The 24,881-nt window shown below is 44.6% G+C and overlaps 1 protein-coding gene across 1 annotated transcript in view; it reads left to right on the plus strand.

Moving 5' to 3' along the window:
• LOC124271165 (regulator of nonsense transcripts 2-like) overlaps positions 1-24,881 on the plus strand; it is a 56,753-nt gene that overhangs the window by 5,941 nt on the left and 25,931 nt on the right. Inside the window, exons 6-17 of the mRNA XM_046706242.1 lie at positions 1,394-1,478; positions 6,527-6,603; positions 6,760-6,840; positions 7,434-7,583; positions 9,019-9,236; positions 9,748-9,793; positions 10,726-10,857; positions 11,311-11,403; positions 12,516-12,555; positions 12,844-12,916; positions 13,976-14,063; positions 14,203-14,275. Of these exons, the coding sequence (XP_046562198.1) occupies positions 1,394-1,478; positions 6,527-6,603; positions 6,760-6,840; positions 7,434-7,583; positions 9,019-9,236; positions 9,748-9,793; positions 10,726-10,857; positions 11,311-11,403; positions 12,516-12,555; positions 12,844-12,916; positions 13,976-14,063; positions 14,203-14,275 (1,156 nt within the window). The remainder of the gene's footprint in view (positions 1-1,393; positions 1,479-6,526; positions 6,604-6,759; positions 6,841-7,433; positions 7,584-9,018; positions 9,237-9,747; positions 9,794-10,725; positions 10,858-11,310; positions 11,404-12,515; positions 12,556-12,843; positions 12,917-13,975; positions 14,064-14,202; positions 14,276-24,881) is intronic.

Consider the following 24,881-nt stretch of genomic DNA (forward strand, 5'->3'; position numbering starts at 1 on the left):
CGCCGCTTCCTGGTATACCAGTGCCCCAAAAGCAATGCTCTTTAAGTAACAACTGGGACTCCAGCAGTTTGTTTATCAGCCTGACTGTGCCAGGATCGCGCAAACCCGTTCTGCTACATCATCATGATTGCAGGAATCCAGCACATAAACGCACATTTGATACTCCTCAGCAGAGAAGATGTATATTTTCAAAATGTTTGTTTTATAGACAGTTTGCTGTGAGCCTTCATAACATATTTCTTTATACTATGACTGAATATCAGCCTGAACCGGTAAGTCAATTTTGTGATATTTCATGGAATGTTCTTGAACACTGCAAAAGACAGCTTTATTCTGCATTAATAGACATTGTAAATACAGAGTCAAAATGAGTTTTATTTAAAAAACATCTATTCATTACGTTGTCATTTAAAAACAGAAAAAGTCATAACACGAAATTTAAAAGCAGTCAATTCGTTAGTCACATTACACAGTTGCAATTTATGATACAGATAAACTTCCCACAGGTCATTCACTATCAGATAAGAGCGCTCACGCGGGAGAACAGATATCTCCTATAAAGAGACTACCACTGCAAAGCGTGGTCCACGTGCAGATATGGGAGACGATGTGAATTTCACCGACAGATGTAATTGACAATGACAAGGAGCTGTCAAATCTTTGCTGAACCGTCATTCAATGCCTAAAGAAATACTTGCCCTTGAATTGACCTTTACATTACATCGGCATTATCCTAGCCATACAGCGTCCAGAACAAGTTTGCATTAATAAACATTGTAAGTACGGAGTCAGATATGAGTTTTATTTCAAATTTTTGAATGGGTGTTTAACAAATGCACTATACACACACATAAATCTATGGCTGTTTCACAAGTGCAGTATATGCACATACGTGTATGCGTCAGATAGCTAGGGTAATGGCGATCCCAGAACTCTAATCGTTTGGACTGAGACCCAAGGACGGCGGAGCTACGCGCTGTTAAAGAGAGAACTATACCTTCTATGGGAACTACTTAAAAGCTACATGACCCCTGCGACCGCGGCTGCATTTCACCGATCCGCTCTCGTGTCGAAAACGTGTTCTGCCTGGGTTTTGAACGCTTTCTAGCCCTTCAATACTCTTCGAACACCTGTAACTCCGACAGTTAAAATGGACGCTCCAGCTGGCGTCCAAAGAAACGGTACAAGTAAAGGTAGCCACGGGGGGTGTATGGGGAAGTCTGAAGACCGTCAGTATTGCCCAGGAGGCAATCCTAGTTAACCATGTCTTTATTGATGATTCATCTTGATTAATTTGTAACTGATATAGAACATGGTACAAGGTTTGTGTACTTAAATCACAGCTGTGGCATTTTATCAGTGTATTTGCTATCAACTTTCTACTGTTCTTTAGAAACTGTTAAAAGACTACATAGAAGAAACCAGAGAAAAACTGACAGCAAGAGTAGCTCTGAGAGAGAAGAATGTTGCTGCAGCTGGTAAGTAATTCTACCTTACATCTCAGCTATAATAGCAGCATCTCGCTATTGTGGTATCTTTAAAGCTGTATGTAGACCATTTTGAACAATATTTCTTTTGAAAAATGTTGTGTTTTAGGTGATTTCTGATTTGCATCAGTTCTTGTAATGCTGCAAACTACATGTCCACATGAGCATTATGTGTGATTAGTCAATAAACATTCTGTGTTATGTTGCCACAAACCAATGAAAACCTCTTACCCAAAGACACCCCAACACTGCCACACATGCGTGCCAGCCTCCCACGTGACCAACCAGTGGTTGTCACTCTCCATTTTCACCTTATGGAATGGTTGGGGGTAAATGCCTGATTTCTGATCCTAGCTATCCTGTCAAATTATAATGTGTTTTTCGTAACAATTAGGCTTGGATTATCTCTTTTGGCCCAACATGCATCATATCTATGGATTATTTTTTCACTTTTGGCGTTTGATTAAGTTTATTTTTATCTTAATTACGACCGACACTCTCTTTATGAAAAACTGTGCTATATGTAAACTGAGAAATGGACCCACACCCTGTCTGTTCATCATGCATCATGATTACAACATAGATAATACATTGTATATGCAGTTTCTGTGCCTCTCTTGGGGATAGTGATTTTGCAGAAAAATATGTAAATTGTAGACTAAAAATATTAGGGCTCTAACGGTTCATCGAACTATTGATGGATTGCAATTGTTGAGATTCCAATTAAGAAATACAGTTCGCTCTACCACCATGTATAGTGTAATAAAACACACTTTTGCCCTGAACTATTATAGTTAAAGTTAACGAGGACGGCTTGTGCTTTTCATAATAGTTCAGGGAGAAAGTGTGTTTTATTACACTATACATGGTGGTAAGCGAACTGTATTTCTTTTCTAAGATGCCAAATTTAATACTTTCTAAGGATAATTACGATTAATTTAGGGCAGAAAACCCTATACGGGCGGTGTGTCGGTGACCTAAATTAAGAATCCTCGCGACAGGGCTAACTGGGCTGTTCTATTGATGTGTCTGCCCCCTACGTTAAGGCTAACGTTACCAGAAAAACAAATGATAAACAGTTTCATGGACGGTTTACGTTCGGATTAAATATCTTCTCTAAAGTATTTTAATTACATCTGTGATTAACGTAAACCATGTGAACGTCGCATTTCTACTACCAACGTATGTTTAGATCAGTACATCCAGACGAAGCTGAGTAGTCTAGCGACATTCCACGATTGCATTGTGGGAATGTAAACATTGCGAACGTTAGCCGTGTCGAGTCGAATTGAGACATTTAAAAAGTCAGAAAACATAAACGTAATGTTTCCACCAGTGATGTTAGGTGAGTGAAGCAACTGCAAACCAAGAAACGGGATGCAACGCAGTAGTTTACTGTAGGAGGCTGTACGAGGCGATGACAACTGACCTGCATCGTGACGTCGCTTACATTGTGATGTAATGTAAAATGGTTCGATTACGAGGGGGCACACTAGAATGGCGCAGTGACGGGATAATGTCATTCAATTGTTACGTCATCAAAAAACTATACCTTTATTGTCTGATAATGTTTGTTTTTTTCTATTGTTCTAACCGCTAGGCATCTTAGAATAGCAATTAATGATGGGATAAACAAAAAACTATCGATGCATCAATAGTATGTGTGACAATCGATAGTTTAGTAATTGACTTCCGTTGATAAGTGCAAATACAGGATGTTTGGGTGCAGACTTGCAGCTTCATTGAGTTTATGTGTTAACTGTTTACTTGATCTGGATCTCAAGTTTCTTGTCAGTTATTAAAAGAGACTGAAACTACTTCAGCTTGGTTTTATGTCAATCATTTGGGAAATGAGTTCAAATGAGACAATTGAAGGAGAAGAAAAACTATTGCAATAGTATAACAATAGTTGGTCCCAATAGACTTTCACAATCACAGTAGTATGTTGCAATAGACTATCGCTATCGCAATAGTTGTTTCTCCCTCAATAGTCACCCCTAAAAAAATATTATTTTATACTTATCCTGACTCATACGCTAATTGAAGTACCCCCTCAACCATCCCCACTCTTCACAATTTTCTTTTACTATTGGGAAATTGGAATGGAAAGAGACAGAGTGAGTGATAGTCAGTGGCCGGGAGGCCAGTGCGCATGCTCAGTGGTGGGGTGCTTTCAGGTGAGATGTTTTTACTGTTCTTGGGGAACATGACAGAATGTTTCCACTGTATCTCAGGGGTAAGGGAGAGAGAAGCAAATAGTATGTCAGGATAAGGCCAGACCAACTTTATTTCTTGTTTTACGGATTTTTGTCCTCAGAAAACCTAAAGGCAGGAGGGAAAAAAATAGTCCCTAGTCTAAATAATTTTCCTTTTAAATACTATAAGTATTTTATTTTTGGCAATTTATGAAGTTTATATGGGTCAAAAAACAATCAAAGACAACTTAAAGAAGAGGTCATCTTCTACAGAGCTGACGTCTTCACAGATGAAGAAACAGAAGTCTTCTTCATCTACAGTACAGAAGAAGAAATTGTCAGCATCTAGATCCTCGGCTCTCTCACTCAAGTAAGACTACACCTCAGAGGTCCTTTATTAAAGACATTGTGCCTCCGGCTGAAGTAGACGTATTCGATGATCCACCGATTTTGCTGCCTGAAGTTACAGTCACGAGTAAAGCATCACAGCGTCCCTCTTTGGTGAGATCAACATCTACAACAACTCATCAGCTTGAAGACCCCCGTCAGCTACGCAGACATCAGGTACCAGAGACTGCAGCAGTGTATCCTCGTCACAGTTGCAACGCAGATTAGAGGAAGGCTCAGCATTCTCGAATGCTTCACCATCTCCACAACAGTTCCAGCCTACAGCGCAGAATTTTGACCCTGGGGCATTCATGAAGCAGTTCACAGAACAGATGATGTCTATGATGGAACAACGGTTTGCAGAAGAAAGAGCTGCACAGCAAAAGTCTACGATGACAGCTGCCATTCGTGAACCTGTTCCTGAGGACTTGACAGCTACAGTTCACCATCTTACAGATGAAGAGAGCATTCACGAACGTCAGCATTCAAGAAGGTCCTCACAGACAGAAGACTCTACTACAGTTCATGAAGAGGCATCCACACATCCTCAGCATTCCAGAATGTCAAGCAGGAAGGAATCCTCACTTACATCTAGCCGTTCCGCTCCGAAATCTCGCAGCTCGTACAAATACAGATCAATGTCACCTACTGACAGAGAGCAGCATTCACGAAGGGAGCACTCACGAAAGGAGGATTCACGGATGGGGCATTCACAAATGCATTCGCGAAAGGAGGATACACGAAGGCACAATTCATCGGATTTAGAAAGAACCCTTACAGATGAAGAGGGCGACCTGGTCTTCTCAGATGGCGAGGCTATGTCCTGGACTGCGAACGGATGGGACTTAGAATCTCCATCCAAGGAGTGGAATGAAGCACTCACGTATAAAATGACAGAGGAAGATTTCGACTCTCTCACGTTCTTGCCTATTGATCCGATTTCCAGAGTGCCTGCAAGCCTCAGCACAACCTTTGACAATGCTACTAAATACCAGAATAAACATATACCAATATCTAATGCGAAAAGATTCCCTTTACATCACATGGAGCCCTTTTGGAGAGCGCCGGACTTGGACGAAGGTTACAAGTTTATTAACGAGTCTCGTAACAAGTCCTACAAGGTGGATGATAAAAAGATTGCTCAGTTGGATACTACAACCAGAAGAACATTCTCTGGCTTAGCAAGATCAAGAGCAATCAACGAAGCAAGCGCTGATTTCTAAGTTCAGGAACCCCAGTACAGAGGAAGATAGGATGATCCTCTCAGCGTTGCTTACACAGAAGAAGGATCAGCATTTTATCTCAGAACATCTCAGAGGTATTTTTTTACCTCAGAGATATCACCACTAAAGACGTTTCCGGCATTCACCAATTTGGGCCACTTGTTGTAGCACAACAACTAATGGTTCCACAAAGGTGCTGAGATGAAATCTCACCCTTTTATCACGTGACTTGCTGATAACCTTCGCTCTGGAGAGTTTTGGTTGAGAGTCCATGCGTACGTCTAGGACAGGCTAGCATGAGTGATTAAGACCCTGTACTTGTATGGAAAATACTCGTACATGGAAAGGGTTGCACCTCTTATGATAAAGAAGATATCATAATCCATGAGTTGCTGTAGTAAAAAGAAATACTAGTATATCTAAAATCCACATGAATCGGATAGATTCACTTGTCTTAAGAAGTCTGACAAGATGTGGTCCCCTCGAGTTGACAGGTGAAAGTTGGAAGAACTGGATCAAAGAGTGCCGTTACATAGTTCCCATGGGGGGAGATACAGGACGCATCTTAAAGACAGCTGATGAATCCACGAAGTGGCCTGACCCACCACCAATCCGTTGGATTCTGGAAGCATAATAAGTATGAGTCAGGATAAGGAAAAATATGTAATATTTTAAGTAAAATTGATAATTTTTCCTTATCCTGACTCATGAGATCAAGCCCTCCCAACCTCCCCACTTATGGCACTTCGGATTTCACAGTACATCTAAGTGTCAGGCATATTCAGGAGAGAGTGACATGGTTAGTCATGGTTGGTGGCAAAGTATGCAAGGGAGGCAACTCGTGGGTGAGTGTACTCTTACGCCCTCTTCAGAGGGAACTGCAAGGGATTCAAGTGTTCCACTACCATTCGCATAGAAGAAGGAGATCAGCATAATAAGCATGAGTCAGGATAAATATAAAATATCAATTTTACTTAAAAAATTACATTTTTGAGTGGGTAAAATAATTTATTTATTTTTTCTTATTCTTGAAAAAATAGGACCGGCGGATCCGTACAACAAGAAATAAAATTGGTCTGGCCTAAGTGTTAATTAATATTTTTGCTCTAAAAAATACATGATTTATGTATAATGTATATTTTGCAAATACACTGATTATCTGGAGTTCAGATTTATATATTATATCTATCATAAATAACCATACTGTTGCTACTTTATGTTTTGTTTTCTATAGAAAATAGGCCTGATGAGTCTTTCTTTGGGAAACTCGATTCAAGCTTGAAAAAGAATACAGCATTTGTGAAACGACTGGTGAGTATTGAGAAAACTGCCACCCATTCACGTTTGTTCCCTTATACATTCTGCAAGTCTTTCTTGCCTTTAAATTTTATAAATCATCACTGAAGAGTGAATATGTTACACAAAGTATGTAAATATTTCATTTTTTTTTTTTTCAATCTATTGCAGAGGAACATGACAGAATCACAGTTCGAAGGCTTAATCAAGGATTTTGGAAGTCTGAACCTGACCAAGTACATAGGGGAAGCTGTAAGTTGACAGTGATGTTTGCTTAGTTCACAGGCCTACAGCAATGCTGAATCTTGATTAAAGCATTCAATCTGTTGCTGAGTATAGCTATCATGTCATGATCCTTTTTCATACCTGTGAGTGAATGTATAGATAAGTGCGTAATATTGACAGCAGAATATGAAGAAGTACTTTGTTGTGGATATTCAATATTTTCGTTACTTCCACATTGGCATAATCAGATAGGCTCAGCTGACTTTGAATGATTTCTGAATTATTTTACACACTGATAAGTTGGGGAATGTTTCTCAAAGCAAATATACCTGTCAGATTTAACATTCGGTACCATACCTTTTCACCAAACTTGTAGATTAGTCTAGTGGTGTACTGGTTCCTTTTGGTAGTTTTGGAATTATGATAGTGCTCCTTTCTTTTCATTATTTAACTTATTTTTGTTAACTGTATATTTTCCAATGAATACTTCTGAAATTTCCAAGTTTACTTTGGTATATATATGTGGAAGGTCCTGTGATTGAAATCGTAGGATTGGTAATATTTATATCACATTGTTTAGTCTATTCACTATAATTTCACAACAATGTTCTAACGTTCAGGCATCTGCCCTCGCTGAGGTGAAACTGAAGATGTCTGACGTACAGTCGGCAGTGCAGCTGTGCAGCCTGATGCATCAGAGATATGCTGAGTTTACTCCTGCACTGCTGGAGAACTTCCAGAAGTATCTGCTGAACAAGAAGGATGAGAAGGTACCGACACAGGGAGACCCTGCAGTGTTCACTCAGATATTAGGCTAAACATGAACTTACATGATTTTGAATCACTGACTTCTGAAAATTTGTGCAGAAGAAAAACATACTACCGTGTAGTGAGGATGATTTTCAGTGAACAGAAATTACATCAGGTTATTGATAGCGATGCTCTTGTAAACTGGGTCTTTAGTCTTACGATTGAATCCTCATAGGCTGTCCATATCTTACATCAAGTTAGCAATGTGATATAGATACTCTTTCTGTTGGGGGTATTTTGTTAAATATTGATATTTTGTAAAGTATTTCACACTCATTTTGTCTTTGCTAGGTACAGGCTTAATGATGAAATGTGAACATTTTAGAAATTCATATTATGATGTTAATTTGAGACTTCCTAGAAGACCTGATATTTAGTTATAGGGTATAAGATTAGTGTTGACTTTAATCCAGAAGAAATTCACCACTTGCAATCACAGGTTGTCATGGCAATACACAAAAGGGGCAAATTACTTATTGTCGATGCTCATGTGAGTATGTATTATAATGTTAATGTTATCTATTTGAAGGTTCTGTTTACTGCATGTTTTAGTTTCAATCAGAGACAAATGATGTGTTAAGTCCATGAGGCGTTTTTTGCCAGAAATACCAATCAGATGCTGATTATTTCTTGAAGAAAATTTTATTAACATTTTGTTAAATGACATTTGTATTTTCTTACCTATTGCTATGATTTTCATTGGCAGTTGATTGAGAATGAAAGAAAATCAATTCATATGAACAGTGTAAAATATAATTTGACTGTTGACTTGATATGGTCGACAGACTATCCGAATTGCAAGATACCAGCACTTTCTTGTATTTCAATGTGCAAATTTTAGCTCTGAAGGTTTAGCCACAAAACTAGAAAAGCTTTAAAAATTTCTTGTATATGAATACATGTTAAAGTAGTGACACAATTGACGGTATCGAGCTGTATGACTGATTCTGTCAAAATGATTGTCCATCACTGGGTTTGATGGGATAACATTTGAAATGAAAGAGACTTTTCATAGCCCATGGTATGTATGGGCACACAACAATCTATCAGATATTTCACAATGTTCTTTTGTTTAGTTTTCAAATTTGATTGATATTTTTCAAAGCAACATCTGATGTTGAAGTAACTGCTTTCTGATTGGTTAATGTCAACTTTTGACATTTTGACTGCAATGCAGTGATTTTGCTACAGTACGCCATAAATATATCTGAGATGGTGCAGATATTTGTCAAATAATGTGAGCTTAGTTTGGTTGGTTTAAGAACATTTTGAGAAATTCCAGGCATTTCCTGAATCACCACACTTGAACACGTTCTTCTTTATTCCATTGTAATTTCATTAGCCAAAAGTTTACAAAGTTTTTCCTGCTGAGAAAGGTCACCATTACTGTTGTAGATTTCAAATCTAAGCAAGTATCGTGTGGATCTCCGTTTCTTCGCGGAACTGATATCTGTGGGCGTGTTCTCCCTGAAGGAAGGTCTGCCAGTGTTGGCCAATCAACTGTCAATACTGGTGAACAACGACAAGGATGAGCACAATAACCTGTCCATCATCTCCAGCTTCTGTAAACACTGTGGGGATGACTTTGTTGGTATCATGCCAAGGAAGATCAGGTTAGCTACAGGCAAAAATATTTATTAGGAAATAACTCATGTGGAGATTCTGGATTGGAACTGGTTCTCAGAAAAACTGCTGGTTGTTTCAGGAGACCAGATGGGTCAGGTGCTCAGATTTTGTTCTTGCTTCATCCCAGCAGCTTGGAACCTTACTTATAATATCAACCACTTGATTGTGTGGCACTGACTCAATATAGCTAAAATATTGCTCATTGCTGCAAAACATGACTTATATATTTGAGCGTTACTGAGTATTTGTCACATGGGATTTATTTAGATTCATAGGTATCATGGTGTTGTTAGGAGCATGCATTCAAAGTATGTGAAAACCTCACAGTGTTAAGGTGGAAAGAATTACCTTAAATATGTTCAATTCATACACTATGTATTGGTAGATAGTGTGTTGGTTTTTAAATGTCGTTTACCATTACATGGGAATGGCTAAGATTGTGACTCTAAGGTCAGTTCTTTTCCAGTTTGTTGTTAAGAACCACTTTCTTGTTTACAGGTTGCTTTCTGAGAAGCATCATGGAGCAGAGATTATGAAAAGCAAGGTGAGCTTAGCATGTCAGATGATTGTTGTACGCTCTGTGTTTACATTTTGACTTGATTTTTAAAATGACTTGCCTTCCTATATACTTGTCAGATGTGCCAATTTTGCTTACAGTAGACTTTTGAATGTCTAACAATACAAATATAATTTTGTAATTTTTCCCCTCTTCCTGTAAATCTTTGTTGGTTAGATTTCAAAACCGTGATGTAATATGCTGTCGTATGATATCAGTGGACAAGCAGACGACAATTTGGATGACTTCATGTGACAATCATGTGCCCCAATGTATGCCATGTAAAATATCAAGCGTTGACAAGCCATATTTGCATGCTCTGAGAGAAGTGTTTACATGATCATGAAAAGTTACACTGCCACGGACTGCTGTGAATTGACAACTTTAAGTGGCACAAGTCTGTACATGGATTGAATGGTAACATTGTAAAAGAATGTTTGGCCTCGCTGATACATCAGTTGGATCACACTAAAACAACATTGGATTGTCATGTCTAGTTTCAGTTAGTAAGAGGATGAAGTAATGTTGTAATATTGGTGAGTGAAGATAATAACACTGACTGCATATTTGCTAAAAATGTGCTAAAGAATTCTTGCCTGCTTTGGAGAGAACAATATGGTGTGGTTGATCACCAATTGGTCACTTGCTCGCAATATTGTAGCAAAAAGATGCCCAACGACTTATGCTTAGTGTATGAGCCAGTGTAATGGTTCAAGTTCCCAGGCCTAGGGACTTGGTTGATAGCATGTCAGTGTACCCAGATGAAAGGAAATGTTGGCTACCAAACAATCACTTGGTTGTCTGTCCAACCAAGCCTCTTGTCATATTGCTGGTGTATTGCTGATACCAATATGATACCTATCATGTTGTTAACCTTTGTTGAGTCACTCATGTTGAAGGAACTCTGCCTGTCAAATTAGTTGCTGCCTCCTGAACGCCAGAAAGCTTGCAGGAACTTGCTGAAAGACTACTCCAGTTCCCTGATGAAACACCTCATCAAAGACCACAAGGAGCTGAAGGGCATGGAAAGACAAAACCGAAGAATCCTACAGGTATCATAGTTTCTACAAGTTATAGTTTAATGAATTTTACAAGTCCTTGTGTTGTAAAAACTGTATATAGTCATATGATAGTCCTAACAATTATGAGTTGTGTTAATATTGCATTCACTCTTTGTCTCTGTCTACATAGTATTGTGCAACATCCCTTTCAAAACCTTGATTCCAGTGATTGGAAGTTTGCATGCTAGATTACACTGACTATGTTTCTTATTTGTCAGTGTCATACCCTTCCTTGTAGCTGACCAGCTTGAGCTTTCTTCCCACATTAAGCTGACACACAATGAATAACTCTTTTCAAAGTGATGTTGAACCCATCTCACCCACTGACAGATTTTAATGTGAATAAAAAATATTGCCTGAGTCATTCTTATGTGAAGTTCTAGCTTGTGAGTTCTCCATGCAGTGTTGTTCAAGCTGCTAGTTATCAAAGTGTCATTTTTTCAGACCAAAGGTGAACTGAGCACTGAGAGACGTGATGGGTATGAGAATGCCTTGACAGCATACCAGAAGCTTCACACAAGTGCAGCAGTTCTAGCTGTAAGTAAGATAAGGACATGAAACTCTAGGATTTGTTATCAAGACAAGTGTTGGCAAAATATAAATTTAATGTCCAGTCATCAGTTGGTCAAGCATGTTTCTGACTAAGCATATATATGATATTGGAGATGACATTTCAGCTTCTACTCTTCAGAATATTGTATACTGTAAACGTATTATATATCGCGCAGGTTTTATTTTACCGCGAAAATTTATACACAGCGAATAAACCTTTCATTCATTCACTCTACCCACGCCCGCCTCTGAGTTGTTACCATAACACATCAAGTTTGAAGACAGAAATCTATGGGAATCTTAAAATGACGACTGATAGTAGCATAAAGAATCATACTTAACTGTCACTGCAATGGATTTCCCAAATCATGTCCCGACATGTTCTATTTTGACCAATCGTAGTGACAGATGGTTTGATACAAAACGGATTACCATGAAATGACTCGGAAAGAAATAATACAGCAGTATTTTATTTATTCATTAAGATTTTATTTATTTCTATTCCTGCATATCACAAAATGAAATCACAAAGTCTGGAAGTCCAGGTGTTTTGGGGTTTGGTGCTTTCTTTAACCACATTCGCAATGCCATCGTCAGAATTCAGAACATGAGACTGATGTGTTTTTCATCTCTTTATATAGTATACTAGTACCATCACGATATCTCACTTCCTAAGTACTTAATACTACCCTGAGTAAACTTATTACTGTATATATCGCGCAGGTAGGGATTTCCTGTGAGTAAGCAATACACGCCGCCTGACAGGTTAAGCCACTCTGGTTGTTTTCATTGCTATCAGTGGCGGCCTAAGAGACAGCTGGCATTTCCGGCAATTACTGATTGTGCGAATAATTGACCGCGTGATGTAGTCTAAGCTGTCAATTCCGCGAAATTTGCACCAAGCGAAACAAAGTACATTTACAGTATTACACAGTCACTCCCTTCCTTTTTTCTACTTTGAGATCTGTGGCTCTCATTACAACATGGACAAGTATCTTCTTTTCCAGGTGAATTTTGTTAGACACAGTATGTTATCTTCGTATGTGTGAATGTGTGTTTTAATGGTAGTGTGTCATATGAGCCTGCATTTTTTCCAGGATCTACTAGATGAAGACTTACCTGACCTTCCAGATGAAGGTTTGTAATACATTTTTTTTCTGACAGGTTTATTTGATAAACAATACATCTTCCAAAAGTTACATTGACATAGGTGTATGCAATAAAGGTGTTTATGTATGTACTTAAATAGATATTTCTACTTTTATTATTGCTTAACTATAAATTCAAAAGCACAGCTCAGAAATTCCAGTACTGGTACTAGCAGTGTCAGCTTAAGTCAAAATATTTCTTTGATTTGTTTTGAAGGTGTTTGTTGTTACCATGGTTACACAACCTGTTGTTATGTTCATTGTATTTCATTTTCAGATCTAAAACAAGATGAAACCGGAGGAATGTTTGATTTTTTCAGTCCTATGAAAGGAACTGAGGTACTGTACCAGTGCAAAGCTTAAAAGCTGACATTAGTATATGCATACAAGTTAATCTGGACCTACCTGCACAAATCAGTCTTAATCCTGAGGCTCTTGCAAGTCCATGTCAAATCATGGGAGAAACAAAAGTCTCAGCACTTGTGCAAGTCAGCATTTGACCAACTTTCACAAAACAGTCTCAGCTAAGGTTAACCTTAACCAATAACATCAGAATTATGTTACTTAGTCTGCAGTCGCACCATTTTCACAAAGAAACCTTTTCTTGATCTTAACTTGGTGTGCCAACCTTAGCACTAAGGTTATGGTCATTAGACTTTATCACATGATCTGCTGAAAAAATAAACTTTTAAAAACAAGACAATTTAGGATATCATTACCTACGGTATTTCTAACAATAATTAATTGCTACAGATCTCTTTGTATATTGTCAAATGTACACACAAACCATCAGTAACAATTGCTAATTTTGACCACATTGTAAACTAATTTGCATGGCTATACATGTGATTAAAAGCTGTATAAAATCATACAGCAAAACACATTCTGTATGTATTTTAGTTTCTTTGAATTCTGAGCATCTAGAATTATCAATGCTGTAATAAGGCTGTGAATCCCATTTGATTGAAAAAATAACTCTTCTGATTATGCAGGACTAGTCTGTATGAAAAGCTTACTGCAGTAGCAATGTTTTGTGTGTATGCCAACTCTATAAAATGATTGGGTGGTCAGACTTGGAGACTCAGCCACGTACTCTCATCCATTGTATCCACTTTGGGTTTAGAATAGGCCTTGTTCTTATAGGTGCCCCATTCTATCAGATGACAAGACTCAATGACTTGATTGATTTTAAGCCATTTTACCAAAATATTGTCAATTGTTGTTCATACTATTAATCACTGCATTGTTGGCTACAGATTCAGTTATTTATAAGATTCTGTCATACAGCTGGAATACTGTTGAATGCTGTGAACAGCAAAACACATTTGCTTGCTCATTCACTATTTGAATGATAATAATTGTGTAGGTGCGCCATCCATCAATTGTATGTGTGTAATTTGCAGTGCCAGTATGAAGGGAGACTGCACTTTGTTTGAAGATGAAGACACAAGAACATTCTATGAATCTCTCCCTGATCTGAGATCATTCATTCCAGGGGTAAGTTAAACACAAAGCTTTCATTTCTATAGGCAGGATACGTGTTGTGAATATTTAGATGCAGTTCACAGTATTTTTCAGATAAATTATGTTCCATACCTAAAACATCATTCAAAGAATGCTCCATGCTTTACCACAGATATTGTACAAAGACAGTGAGCAGTCTTCAAGTAAAGATGCAACCAAGGAACCTGATCCAGTGCTAGAAGAAGGTAAGTTGTCTGCTCTGATGAGTAACCTTGGGTTTCACTCCATTCCTTTTTGGTTTATCCCATGGGCAGTCTAAGTAAACTTAGGCCCAGTATTATTCATGACACTGCTATACTGAGTCTAACAAAACCTATTAGAAGGTCGCGTCAGCTAAACTTTGAGCGACCTATGACCGTCCAATCAAACGCGAGACGGCTGAACGGATTAAACCAATCAGACAACAACTACTTGTTAGGGTTCGGGGGACTTACAAAACGTTTTTTTGATTTTATCTTCCCTGATTGCTGACACTGATCTATCAACGAACGAAAATCCACATAAAACACAAATATTTGACCTGCAGTATATACGCTTATGGGTTTCTAATGACATGGTTACTATTTGCTTATATTTTCGCAAGATGACATCCTTGAAATTTATAAACTTATCCTATCTCATGATTTGCACTTCTCTCTCTTGCTTCGACGCTGAGTGGAACGAATGAGAACTTTTCCTGTAGGCCTCTCTTGTCCATACGCCCGTGTTCCCCAGGCTGCTCTCTTTATAGGACAGGCCCCTAGTCCCTGGCTAAGAGTGCAGCATGTTCCCCTGTCTACCCACATGACTACCTCAGAATGATCATTCTTCTTCTTGTTGCACCACTGTGTGGACGTATTGTGAGAGTTCTCTGTTTTCCTTAAAAGTTAACATGAGCAATATATCATGGGTAGTTAACCCTAAGTAGTGTAATTTTGCGCACACTTTAACAATATTTTCTTCCTCGGATCCCCACGCGTCATGTGTGGGTTGTATTGACCTGTGTTCCTGAAGCAAGCGTTGTCGGGAATGTGCTCCCTTATCAAGGACGTTTTTAGAGCATGTAGACATGCTTGCTCCCTTTGGCTGGCAGACAGAGCTCGTTACACTTCAGCAGTTGATCACCCGACAAAACCCCTGCTTTCAACGACCAGTATTAACTGCTCGTCATTTGGAGATTCCCATGTCGGAAGGTGATGATTTTATTGGCGCATCATCAGATGTCTACTCGTCGTTCCGCCTCATCGAACCGATCTGTGTTGCCAGCTGACTCACACAGCTGATCTACATCGTCAAATTGCTGAACCGATTCACCAAACTGAATCGGTTCGCCACACCGAATGGATTCACCAGGCCGAACCGTTCGAATGGATCCCGACATCGACTCAATTCGCCATATATAAGATTGTTTCTTATCGCCGAAACGGTTCACATCATCGATGCGATGCATCGCACCGAAACGGTTTGCCTCGCCGTAACGGCTCTCTTCACTGAAACGATTCACCTCATTGAACCAATTCACCTCGGCCGGAGCATTTCACCTCACCGGTTCATCTGATCATTCTAGATATCTCCATCAGCTGAGATCATTTAAACGTTTCAGATCACATCAATGTTCTGGATCACTATTCTGAATCAGATCACGAAGCTGAACCAATTTACTAGTCCGACTCGTCCCGTTTCACCAGGCCCAGAACCGCTTCATATCGCCGAACCAGTTCACCTGGCCGTTCAAGATCACTGAATCGTCAGCATTCATCAAAATGTCAGCATTCGTAAAAAATCTGTTCCTCGGACCTTGCCTACCAATTGAGCTGATTCACCGAATTCGGCAATTCACCACTCGTGTTATTTCCAACACTGCGCATCTTACCAGCCTATTGGTTCGTCAGAGCCTATGCAAATTGTGTCTGGGATGCCTCCCAAGACACTTAACCCACATCGAACTTCGTCTTTGTTTTCATGGTTCGGGCTATGCCAGTTGCCTTTAAGATGCAGGAATTGCTTTGGTTGATTCGAAACACATAATCGCTTGGTTCGCCAACCACCTACAGCTACCTAGGAAAATACCAGATGTTCTATCTATTACATTCAACATGAAGCATGGGACTTGTCATCACTGTTTTTTTACATCCTCAATGACGATCGTGAACTTGCATCTAGATACGACCAAATTTGTCTGAACTCTGCTAGTTTTCAACACGATCCTATTCTTTTTCATAGAGATTTGCCTCGGGGTACATATATGCATTTTCAGAGCTGAAAATGTTCTGTGACAGTTGTATCAATGTTTTAATAAAAATATTGTACAATAAATAAAATCTTTTTTTATCTATTATACGGCCCCCACCCCGTGGAGTTACCTCCCGCTACGCATGCGCAGCCAACCAGGTAAGCACCTAGGCCCGTATCATCATTCCTTCTGCTATAACTCCACTGAACGGATGTGTAGAGTTGCGCTGAATACCTTGTCTTCGAAAGAGATAAAGAGAATAAAGTCTGAGACACCACCACCTGTATGTATGGTCTTTATTTTGTCCTTGAACAGAACAGTAAGACTTTTGCGGTCGGTTTTCTCATAATTGTGACTTTGTAACAAATTTTTAGGCTAGCTTTCCCGTGGTTTACGCACGTGTTGCTGTTCCATGGCGGGAAGTTTAGCGTGCCACATGGTTTTCATATTGCGTTTTAACCAAGTATTTCTTCCTGTGGTCGCATTCACTTATTCTTCTTCATAGAGATCGTCCTTGGGGTACATATTATGCATTTTCAGAGCTGAAAATGTCCTGTGACAGTTGTATCAATGTTTTTGAATAAAAAATATTGTACAATAAATAAAACTTTTTATTTATTATACGGCCCCCACCTCGTGGAGTTACCTCCCGTTGCGCATGCGCACCAACTGGGTAAGCACCTAGGCCCGTATCATCATTCCTTCTGCTGTCACTGCCTTGTAAAGACGCATGTGTCGAGCAGAGCTGTACTCTTGTGAACTAAAGAGAATAATGTCTGAGACGCCACCACCTGTATGTATGGTCTTTTTTTTGTCCTTGTAAGGAACAGTAAAGCTTTGCGGTCGGTTGTTTCATAATTGTGACTTTGTATTAATTATTTTACGCTAACTTTCCCGTGGTTTACGCACATGTTGCTCTGCCATGGCGGGAAGTTTAGCGTGCCACGTGGTTGTAATATTGCGTATTGAACCAACTATTTCTTCCCGTGGTCGCATTCACGTATTTTTCAATGTTTTCTACGTGTATCTTAGACTGCTGGTCCGCTGTTAGCTACATGCTTGCGTGTTTGCTTTCAGGTGTTTTCTTCATGTTCGGTCTGCGGGCAAAGTATCCCCCGGGCCGACCGCCATGATAAGTGTATCGTGTGCCTTGAGAAAACCGCCATATCGCGGAAACTTGCGAGATCTGTATGGGTTTCTCCCCCCGGGCCAAGAAGAGACGGGCGGCCGACTTCCTATTCTATAGGGAGATGCGTGAGGCGGGAGGGGAATTGACCCAGGTCCCCCCGTCAAAAGCAAAAAAGCCTAGAAGTAAAGGCAGAAAGTCGCGCAGTCAGTCGCCTTCCAATGCTCCTAGTAGCGGATTTGATATGTCTCTGATTACTCAGTTATTCCAGCAGCACATGGACTCGGTGAAGTCCCTTGTTCACGAGTCGGTTGGAGGTCTCCGCCAGGAGTTCCTCGCCCACTCTGGAGCAGGGGACGGAGAGTCTGGGGGTGGGATCGCCGAGCCTGGCTCGATCCCTCGGCCTGGAGGCGTCTGTCGATCCGTTGCCTCTGGCTTCGGGTCCGGACGCCCCTCTGGGAGGGGGAGGCTTCGGGCCCCAGTCCTCTTCTCGGAGTTGGCGCAGGGTCCGTTGAGGATTCCTGGGGTTCCGGTCCCTGCGACCGTCCCGCCCCATGAGAGCGGAGGCACTAGTTCTGCCTGGTCTGCCTCCAGCGTCTCGGGACCGGGGTTCGTGCGTGATGGCAGGTGCTGACGCTGGGGCTCTGTCTGTTCTTCCTCTCCTCTGTGACTGGTGCTAGGCAGCCCACCGGGTCGGGTTCGGGTCCTCTCGCGAGGAGACCCAGCCTCGACTCGGGCTCGGGCGACGCAGTCCATGGACACTGGGGAGGTTGAGGAGCAGGAGGGTGCCTTCCGCTTTTGGCCGGCTCTGAGGGAAGTCCGCAGCGCATTGCCGAAGTTCCTTCCCCAGGCCGCGGTGCCTACCAGCCGCCGGACTCGACTGAGTTCCGCTTGCCAGGCGCAGGCGCTTGCCCTCGGCAGCCTACGCAGACGCAGCTCGCATTCTGCCGCCCTTGGTGCAGGACGTGGTCGCATCCCTCCTGTCTGGGTCCCGCCCGCTTTGACTTGCCTGAGCTTGTCCGGAGGTACCAGCTGGGGAAGATTCCCTGTTCGCTGTACCAATGGTCGCATCTAATGTGTTTTCACTCGGGTCGCCCTGGGGAGGCTCGCTTCCTCCCGGAGCAGCTCCCGCTGCCAGGCAAGGGCGCTTTGACACCACCTTTTGCCCTCGCGGGCGCCCCCCTGCGGCATGCATACCGGACCTACGAGGAGGTCTACCGGAACGCTATGCAGCAGGTGCAGGTAGTGGTCCACGAGGCCTACCTCTCCTCAATCCAGAGGTCGGCCCTGGAGGCGGAGGGGCACGCTGGAGACGTTTATCCGCATGTCGTTCTGCTCCGTCAACTATCCGAAGTCCAGGCACACCTCGCGCGCGACTCTTTGCGGTCGGCTGTGTCGACGGTGATGTGCGCAGTCATGGGGATGCGCAAGCTGTGGCTGTCGACGTCTCGGTACTCGGCTGCTACACAGCAGACCTTGCTGGCCCTCCCCTACCGTCTGGGAGCGACGCTGTTTCCTGGGGCACAGCAGGTCATCCGGGAGGCTGCCGCTGCAGCTACCTCCTTCAAGGACTCTAAGGCCTTGTTGGAGCACCCGCTGGGCTTCGCCTCCTCGGCTCCCTGCTTCCTTCCTCCGCCGGGGTGCAGCCTACACCCGAGTCTGCTGGCTGGCTTCGGCCGCTAGGCAGGGGTAGGCGGAGGAGCCGTCCCGCCAAGGGTAAGGGCAAAGAGCAGTCCTCTTCGACTGGCTCCCAGCCTTTTCGCGGGCGCGGGAGGTCTGCCCCGACCTCCCGTTAACCCATCAGGCTGTAGCACAAGACGTGTGTCACTCCCAGTCAGCTCCGCTACTCGGGACCACTCACACGCTCTTACCCAACGTCCCAGTGGGAGGCAGCCTCTCTCTATTCCTGCCGGAGTGGGAGAAGGCTACCAGCAACCCTTGGGTGCTGGCCACCGTCAGTGTCGGCCATTTACCACTGTGGAAGCGAGGTCCGCCAGACTTCACCGGCATACGCCGCACTCTGGTGCCGTCATGTCAGGCAAGGGCGGACATACTGCGCGACGAAGTCCAGGCTTTGCTGGACAAGTCCGCTATCGAGCGCATACCACCGGGCGAGGAACAGGCGGGATTTTACTCCACGTACTTCCTCGTTCAAGAAAGACGCATGGTTCCGGCCCCATTCTCAACCTCAAGGGGTTGAATCGCGATGCTCAAGTTCCATCCTTCAAGATGGAGACACTGGCGCCGGTGATCTCCTCTGTTCAGCCCGGGCGATTGGCTCACGCCAATCGACCTCAAGGATGCGTATCTGCATGTGCCCATACATCCATCGTTCAAGCAGTACCTTCGGTTCTCTTACGACGGGATGTGTTACCAATTCACGGTGCTCCCCTTGGCATATCCACTGCCCCCAGGGTGTTCACCAAGCTCATGTTAGTCCCGGCTACCCTCGCTCCGTCGCAAGGAAGGCGTTGTTACCCTTACCTCGACGACTGGTTGCTCGGTGCACTAACACAGCCAGCGAGCCTAGATTCTACTCACAAGGTGATAGACATTCTAGTTCGACTGGGGTGGATCATCAACCTCAAGAAATCCGACCTGGTACCCACCCAGGACTTGGTTTTTCTCGGGGGGAGGTTCCAAACACACAAGGATCTTGTTTCCTTGTCGCCCGACCGGGTCACCAGAGTACGGAGATGGTGTCTTCGCTCCTCTCCCAGCCCCAGGCACCAGCACGGACTTGGCTCCGCATCTACTGGGCCATATGGCGGCGCGATTATCTCTGTAGTGTGGCGGGCTGGTTGAGGATGCCTCGATACAGCAAGCTTTGGCGAAGTCTGTGGGCTCACACTCGGAGGACCTGGAGCGGAGTCTCACAGTCCCCGGGTGGTTGTCTCCTCACCTTCAGTGGTGGACCAATGTCGGGAATCTCACCAGGGGGGTCCCCTTGGAAATCCCGACGCCAGCTCTTACAGTTCAGACCGATGCGTCCCTCACGGGCTGGGGGTGTTCTGGGCAGTCTGTCGGTGTCCGGACTCTGGTCCGAAGTTGAAGCCCACCTTCACATCAACGTGTTGGAACTGAGAGCTGTGCGGTTGGTTTTCGAGCGCCCCGAGCATGTCCAGGGCCAGGTGGTTCATCTTCAGTTGGACAACCAGACGGCCATGTCGTACATCCTGAAGCAAGGCGGCACGGTGTCCCGAGCGCTCCTCCGGGAGACATGGGACTTTCTCCTCTGGTGCGACCAGTGCGATTGTCAGGTACTCCCTGTTTATCTCCCCGGGCTGGAGAACGCGAGCAGACGCTCTCTCGCGGATCCTGGCCCCGCGACGAGTGGATGCTCGACCGCAGATATTCGAGTTATCTCCCAGTTGTACGGGTCGCTCCAGGTGGATCTGTTTTGCGCCCGGCGGGACCTAATCAGACACCCGTGTTCTGCTCTCAATACCGGACCCGAGGGCGCTGGCTGCCGACGCCTTCCTGCTGGATTGACGGGCAAAGTGCTCTGGGCGCCCGCCGCTACCACTCATTCCCCGTGTCCTTTCACAGCTGTCCACCCAGCCAGCTCGGCTGCTTGTGCTACTGGCACCGCTTTGGTCCGCCACAGAGCTGGTTTCCGTAATTCTCAGGTTTCTGGCTCAGCCTCCTGTTCTATTACCTTGGCGACCGGACATTCTCACTCAGAACGGAGCCACACCCCAATCCAAGGATTCAGTGGGTGGCTTGGCCTCTGTCAGGTCTAGCCCTGAAGCACGCTGAATTCCTGCAGCAGTTGCAGACACAATTCTGGCTTCGGTAGGCGGATTCGGACAAACGCTCAGTATGAGGATAGGTGGTCCCGCTTATGCCGCTGGTGTTCAGATAGGGGATTGCAGATCCCTTTCTGCGGATTTAGTCCGAGTATTGGAGTTTTTGCAAGCTCGGTTGGAAGAAGGCCTGGCGGCTTCGACCATCCGTGGCTACTCCACCGCTATTTCCCACTTTTCACACCCCTGTCGATGGTGCTCTTCTGGGGCAGCACCCTCTCGTACAGCGCTTTTTAGCTGGCGCGGATCGGGTTCGACCTGCTGTCAGGCGAACCAGCCCACCTTGGGATTTGTCAATTGTGCTCGATTGGCTGTCCGGTCCCACTTTCTCACACCTATCGGCTATTTCCATTCAGTTGTTAACTTGGAAGGCTGTATTTCTGGTGGCGGTAACATCTGGGCGTAGGGTCGGCGATTTACATGCTATGTCGCCCCACCCGGCGCTGACTGTGTTTCACACTGATCGTGTCAGTATTCGCCTCCCCGGATACTTACTTCGCCCGGGTCGATCACGCTTTCCATGTGACAGCTCCTATCGAACTTCCCACTCTTACCCAGCCTTCCACATCGGGACCTCTGCAACGAAAGCACTCACCCGCTGGATGTCCGTAAGACTCTCAAGGTCTATATCAAACGAACACAGGAATCCGTGACGGGTACCCAGCTGTTCTGTTGTTACGGTGGCGGGAAGGCTGGGGGTGCCGGGCGAAAGCAAGCAGACTTTGTCTCGCTGGCTAGTTTCTACTATTTGTGCTGCGATCAGGCTAAGGGCAAGCCTCCCCTGAGGGGTTGAAGGCTCACTCGGTCAGGCAGTAGCCGCATCAAAAGCTTTTGCATCGGCACTCCCCATTGAAGAGATCTGCTCTGCCGCTATTTGGAGCCGCCTAGCACGCTTATTCGCACTATCAGCTCGATACACATTCCCGTAATCGCGGGCGAAGCTTTGGCCGTTCTGTTCTCTCCAGTGGACAGTGTCCTGCCACCCTGACCGAAAGTGAGTCTTGGTTCATTGGTTTTGTTGACGCTGCTGTTCAATACTGTGTTTTTATTGACCTATCCGCTGCTGGGTGTTTAACCTCCCTTCGATCCTCTACGGAGAATATAGGTCGGTAGTGAGCTGCGTTTTTTTTCCCTCCGGTGCTCTCTAATCGACACAAGGTGGGTGGGGTTTTGTTTACATTTCGCACTCATGTGCTAATTCTTATGCTAACCCGCGAGGTCGCTCTCTGAGTACAATTCCTCCCTGTCAGTTACCCTCCCATAATGCCTCTCGAAGCAAAACCGGGACATGTGACAGGTGAGTGATTATGGCGCCTGTTACATTATTCAATTAACGATCGCTATTTGTGTGTGCTTTGACAGAATTCCTCCTCCCTGGCCTCCGGTCTTTGGGAGTCTGTGTTTATGCATAATATGTACCCCAAGGACGATATCTATGAAGAAGAATTAACCAAACCTGAAGAGGTTTTAAATTCTTCGAAGAGAGTCGCCCTTGGGGTAGGGCCTCCCGCCTCCCCGCAATTCTGTTCACTGATTTATTCAGCAGAAGGAATGATGATACGGGCCTAGGTGCTTACCCAGTTGGTGCGCATGCGTAACGGGAGGTAACTCCACGAGGTGGGGGCCGTATAATAAATAAAAAGTTTTATTTATTGTACAATATTTTTTATTCAAAAACATTGATACAACTGTCACAGGACATTTTCAGCTCTGAAAATGCATAATATGTACCCCAAGGACGACTCTCTTCGAAGAATTTAAAACCTCTTCAGGTTTGGTTAAATTTTCAATATTTTGTACGTGTATATTTATGCTGCTGGCTCTGTTGTTAGCTACATGCTTGCGTGTTTGCTTTCAGGCGTTTTCCGGATGTTCTGTCTGCGGACAGAGCATTCCTAGAGCGGACAGGTTAATTTGTCTTGAGAAAGTCGGCCATCATCCCGACATTTGTGAGCTGTGCTTGGGCTTCTCCCCCCGGGCCCAGAAAAGGAGGGCAGCGGATTTTCTCTTTAATAGAGAACTGAGAGAGGCGGAGGGAACTGACCCAGGAGGTCCCCCCGTCTAAAGCCAAAAAAGCTAAAGCAGGCAAATAAGCTAAGTCGCGTAAGACGCCTACTCCTTCACACAGGGGTTTTGACATGTCGTAATAACACAGCTTTTTCAGCAGCACATGGACTCAGTGAAGTCCCTTGTTCATGAGTCGGTTGGAGGTCTCCGGCAGGAGTTCCTCGCCCACTCTGAGCAGGGGACGGAGAGTCCGGGGGTTGGATCGCCGAGCCCGGCTCGATCCCTTGGCCTGGAGGTGTCGGTAGATCCGTTGCCTCTGGCTTTGGGTCCGGACACCTCGGCTCCACCGAGGGTGAGGGTTCGCTCCCAGTCCCCCTCTCGGTGTTGGCGCAGGGTCCGTTGAGGATTCCTGGGGTTCCGGTCCCTGCGCCGTCCCGCCCCATGAGAGCGGAGGAACCAGTTCTGCCTGGTATTCCTCCCGCGTCTCGGGACCGGGGTTCGAGTGTCTGGTGCTGAAGCGGGGAGTTCCGTCAGCTCTTCCCTTCCCTCTGTGTCTGGTGCTAGGCCTCCCACCGGGTCGGGGTTCGGGTCCTCTTCGCGAGGAGACCCAGCCTCTGACTCGGGCTCGGGTGCCAAGTCCATGGACGTTGGGGAGGTCGAGGAGCTGGAGGGCGCTTTCCGTTTCTCGACGGCTCTGCGGGAGGTACGGCAACGCATTGCTGAGTTTATCCCCCAGGCCGCGGTACCTACCAGCCGCTTGGACTCGTCTGAGTTCCGCCTGCCAGGCGAGGCGTTTGCCCCATGGCAACCCTCGCAGACGCTGCTCCGCATCTTGCCGTCCCTGGTGCAGGACGTGGTGGATCCCCTCCTGGTGCGCGCTGGTGTTTCAGATAGGGGGATTGCAGATCCCTTTTCTGCTGATTTAGTCCGAGTATTGGAGTTCTTGCAAGCTCGTTTGGAAGAAGGCCTGGCGGCTTCGACCATTCCTGGCTACTCCACTGCTATTTCCAATTTTCACACCCCTGTCGATGGTGCTCTTCTGGGGCAGCACTCTCTCGTACAGCGCTTTTTAGCTGGCGCGGAACGGGTTCGACCTGCTGTCAGGCGAACCAGCCCACCTTGGGATTTGTCAATTGTGCTCGATTGGCTGTCCGGTCCCACTTTCTCACACCTATCGGCTATTTCCATTCAGTTGTTAACATGGAAGGCTGTATTTCTGGTGGCGGTAACATCTGGGCGTAGGGTCGGCGACTTACATGCTATGTCGTCCCACCCGGCGCTGACTGTGTTCCATCCAGATCGTGTCAGTATTCGCCTCCCGGATACTTACCACCCGAAGGTCGATCACTCTTTCCATGTGACAGCTCCTATCAAACTTCCTACTCTTACCCAGCCTTCCACATCAGGGACCTCTCCTACGAGCACTCACCCGTTGGATGTCTGAAAGACTCTCAAGGTCTATATCAAGTGAACACAAGGGATCCGTACGGGTACCCATCTGTTCTGCTGTTACGGTGGAGGGAAGGCTGGGGTGCCTGGCGAGCAAACAGACCCTGTCTCGCTGGCTTGTCGTCGTGCGATCTTGTTATGCTTAACCTACGAGGTCGACTCTCAGTACCTATCCTCCCTGTCGGTTACCC

Source organism: Haliotis rubra, unplaced genomic scaffold, assembly GCF_003918875.1.
Source record: "Haliotis rubra isolate DU_JTF1 unplaced genomic scaffold, ASM391887v1 Scf158, whole genome shotgun sequence".
Classification (NCBI taxonomy): domain Eukaryota; kingdom Metazoa; phylum Mollusca; class Gastropoda; order Lepetellida; family Haliotidae; genus Haliotis; species Haliotis rubra.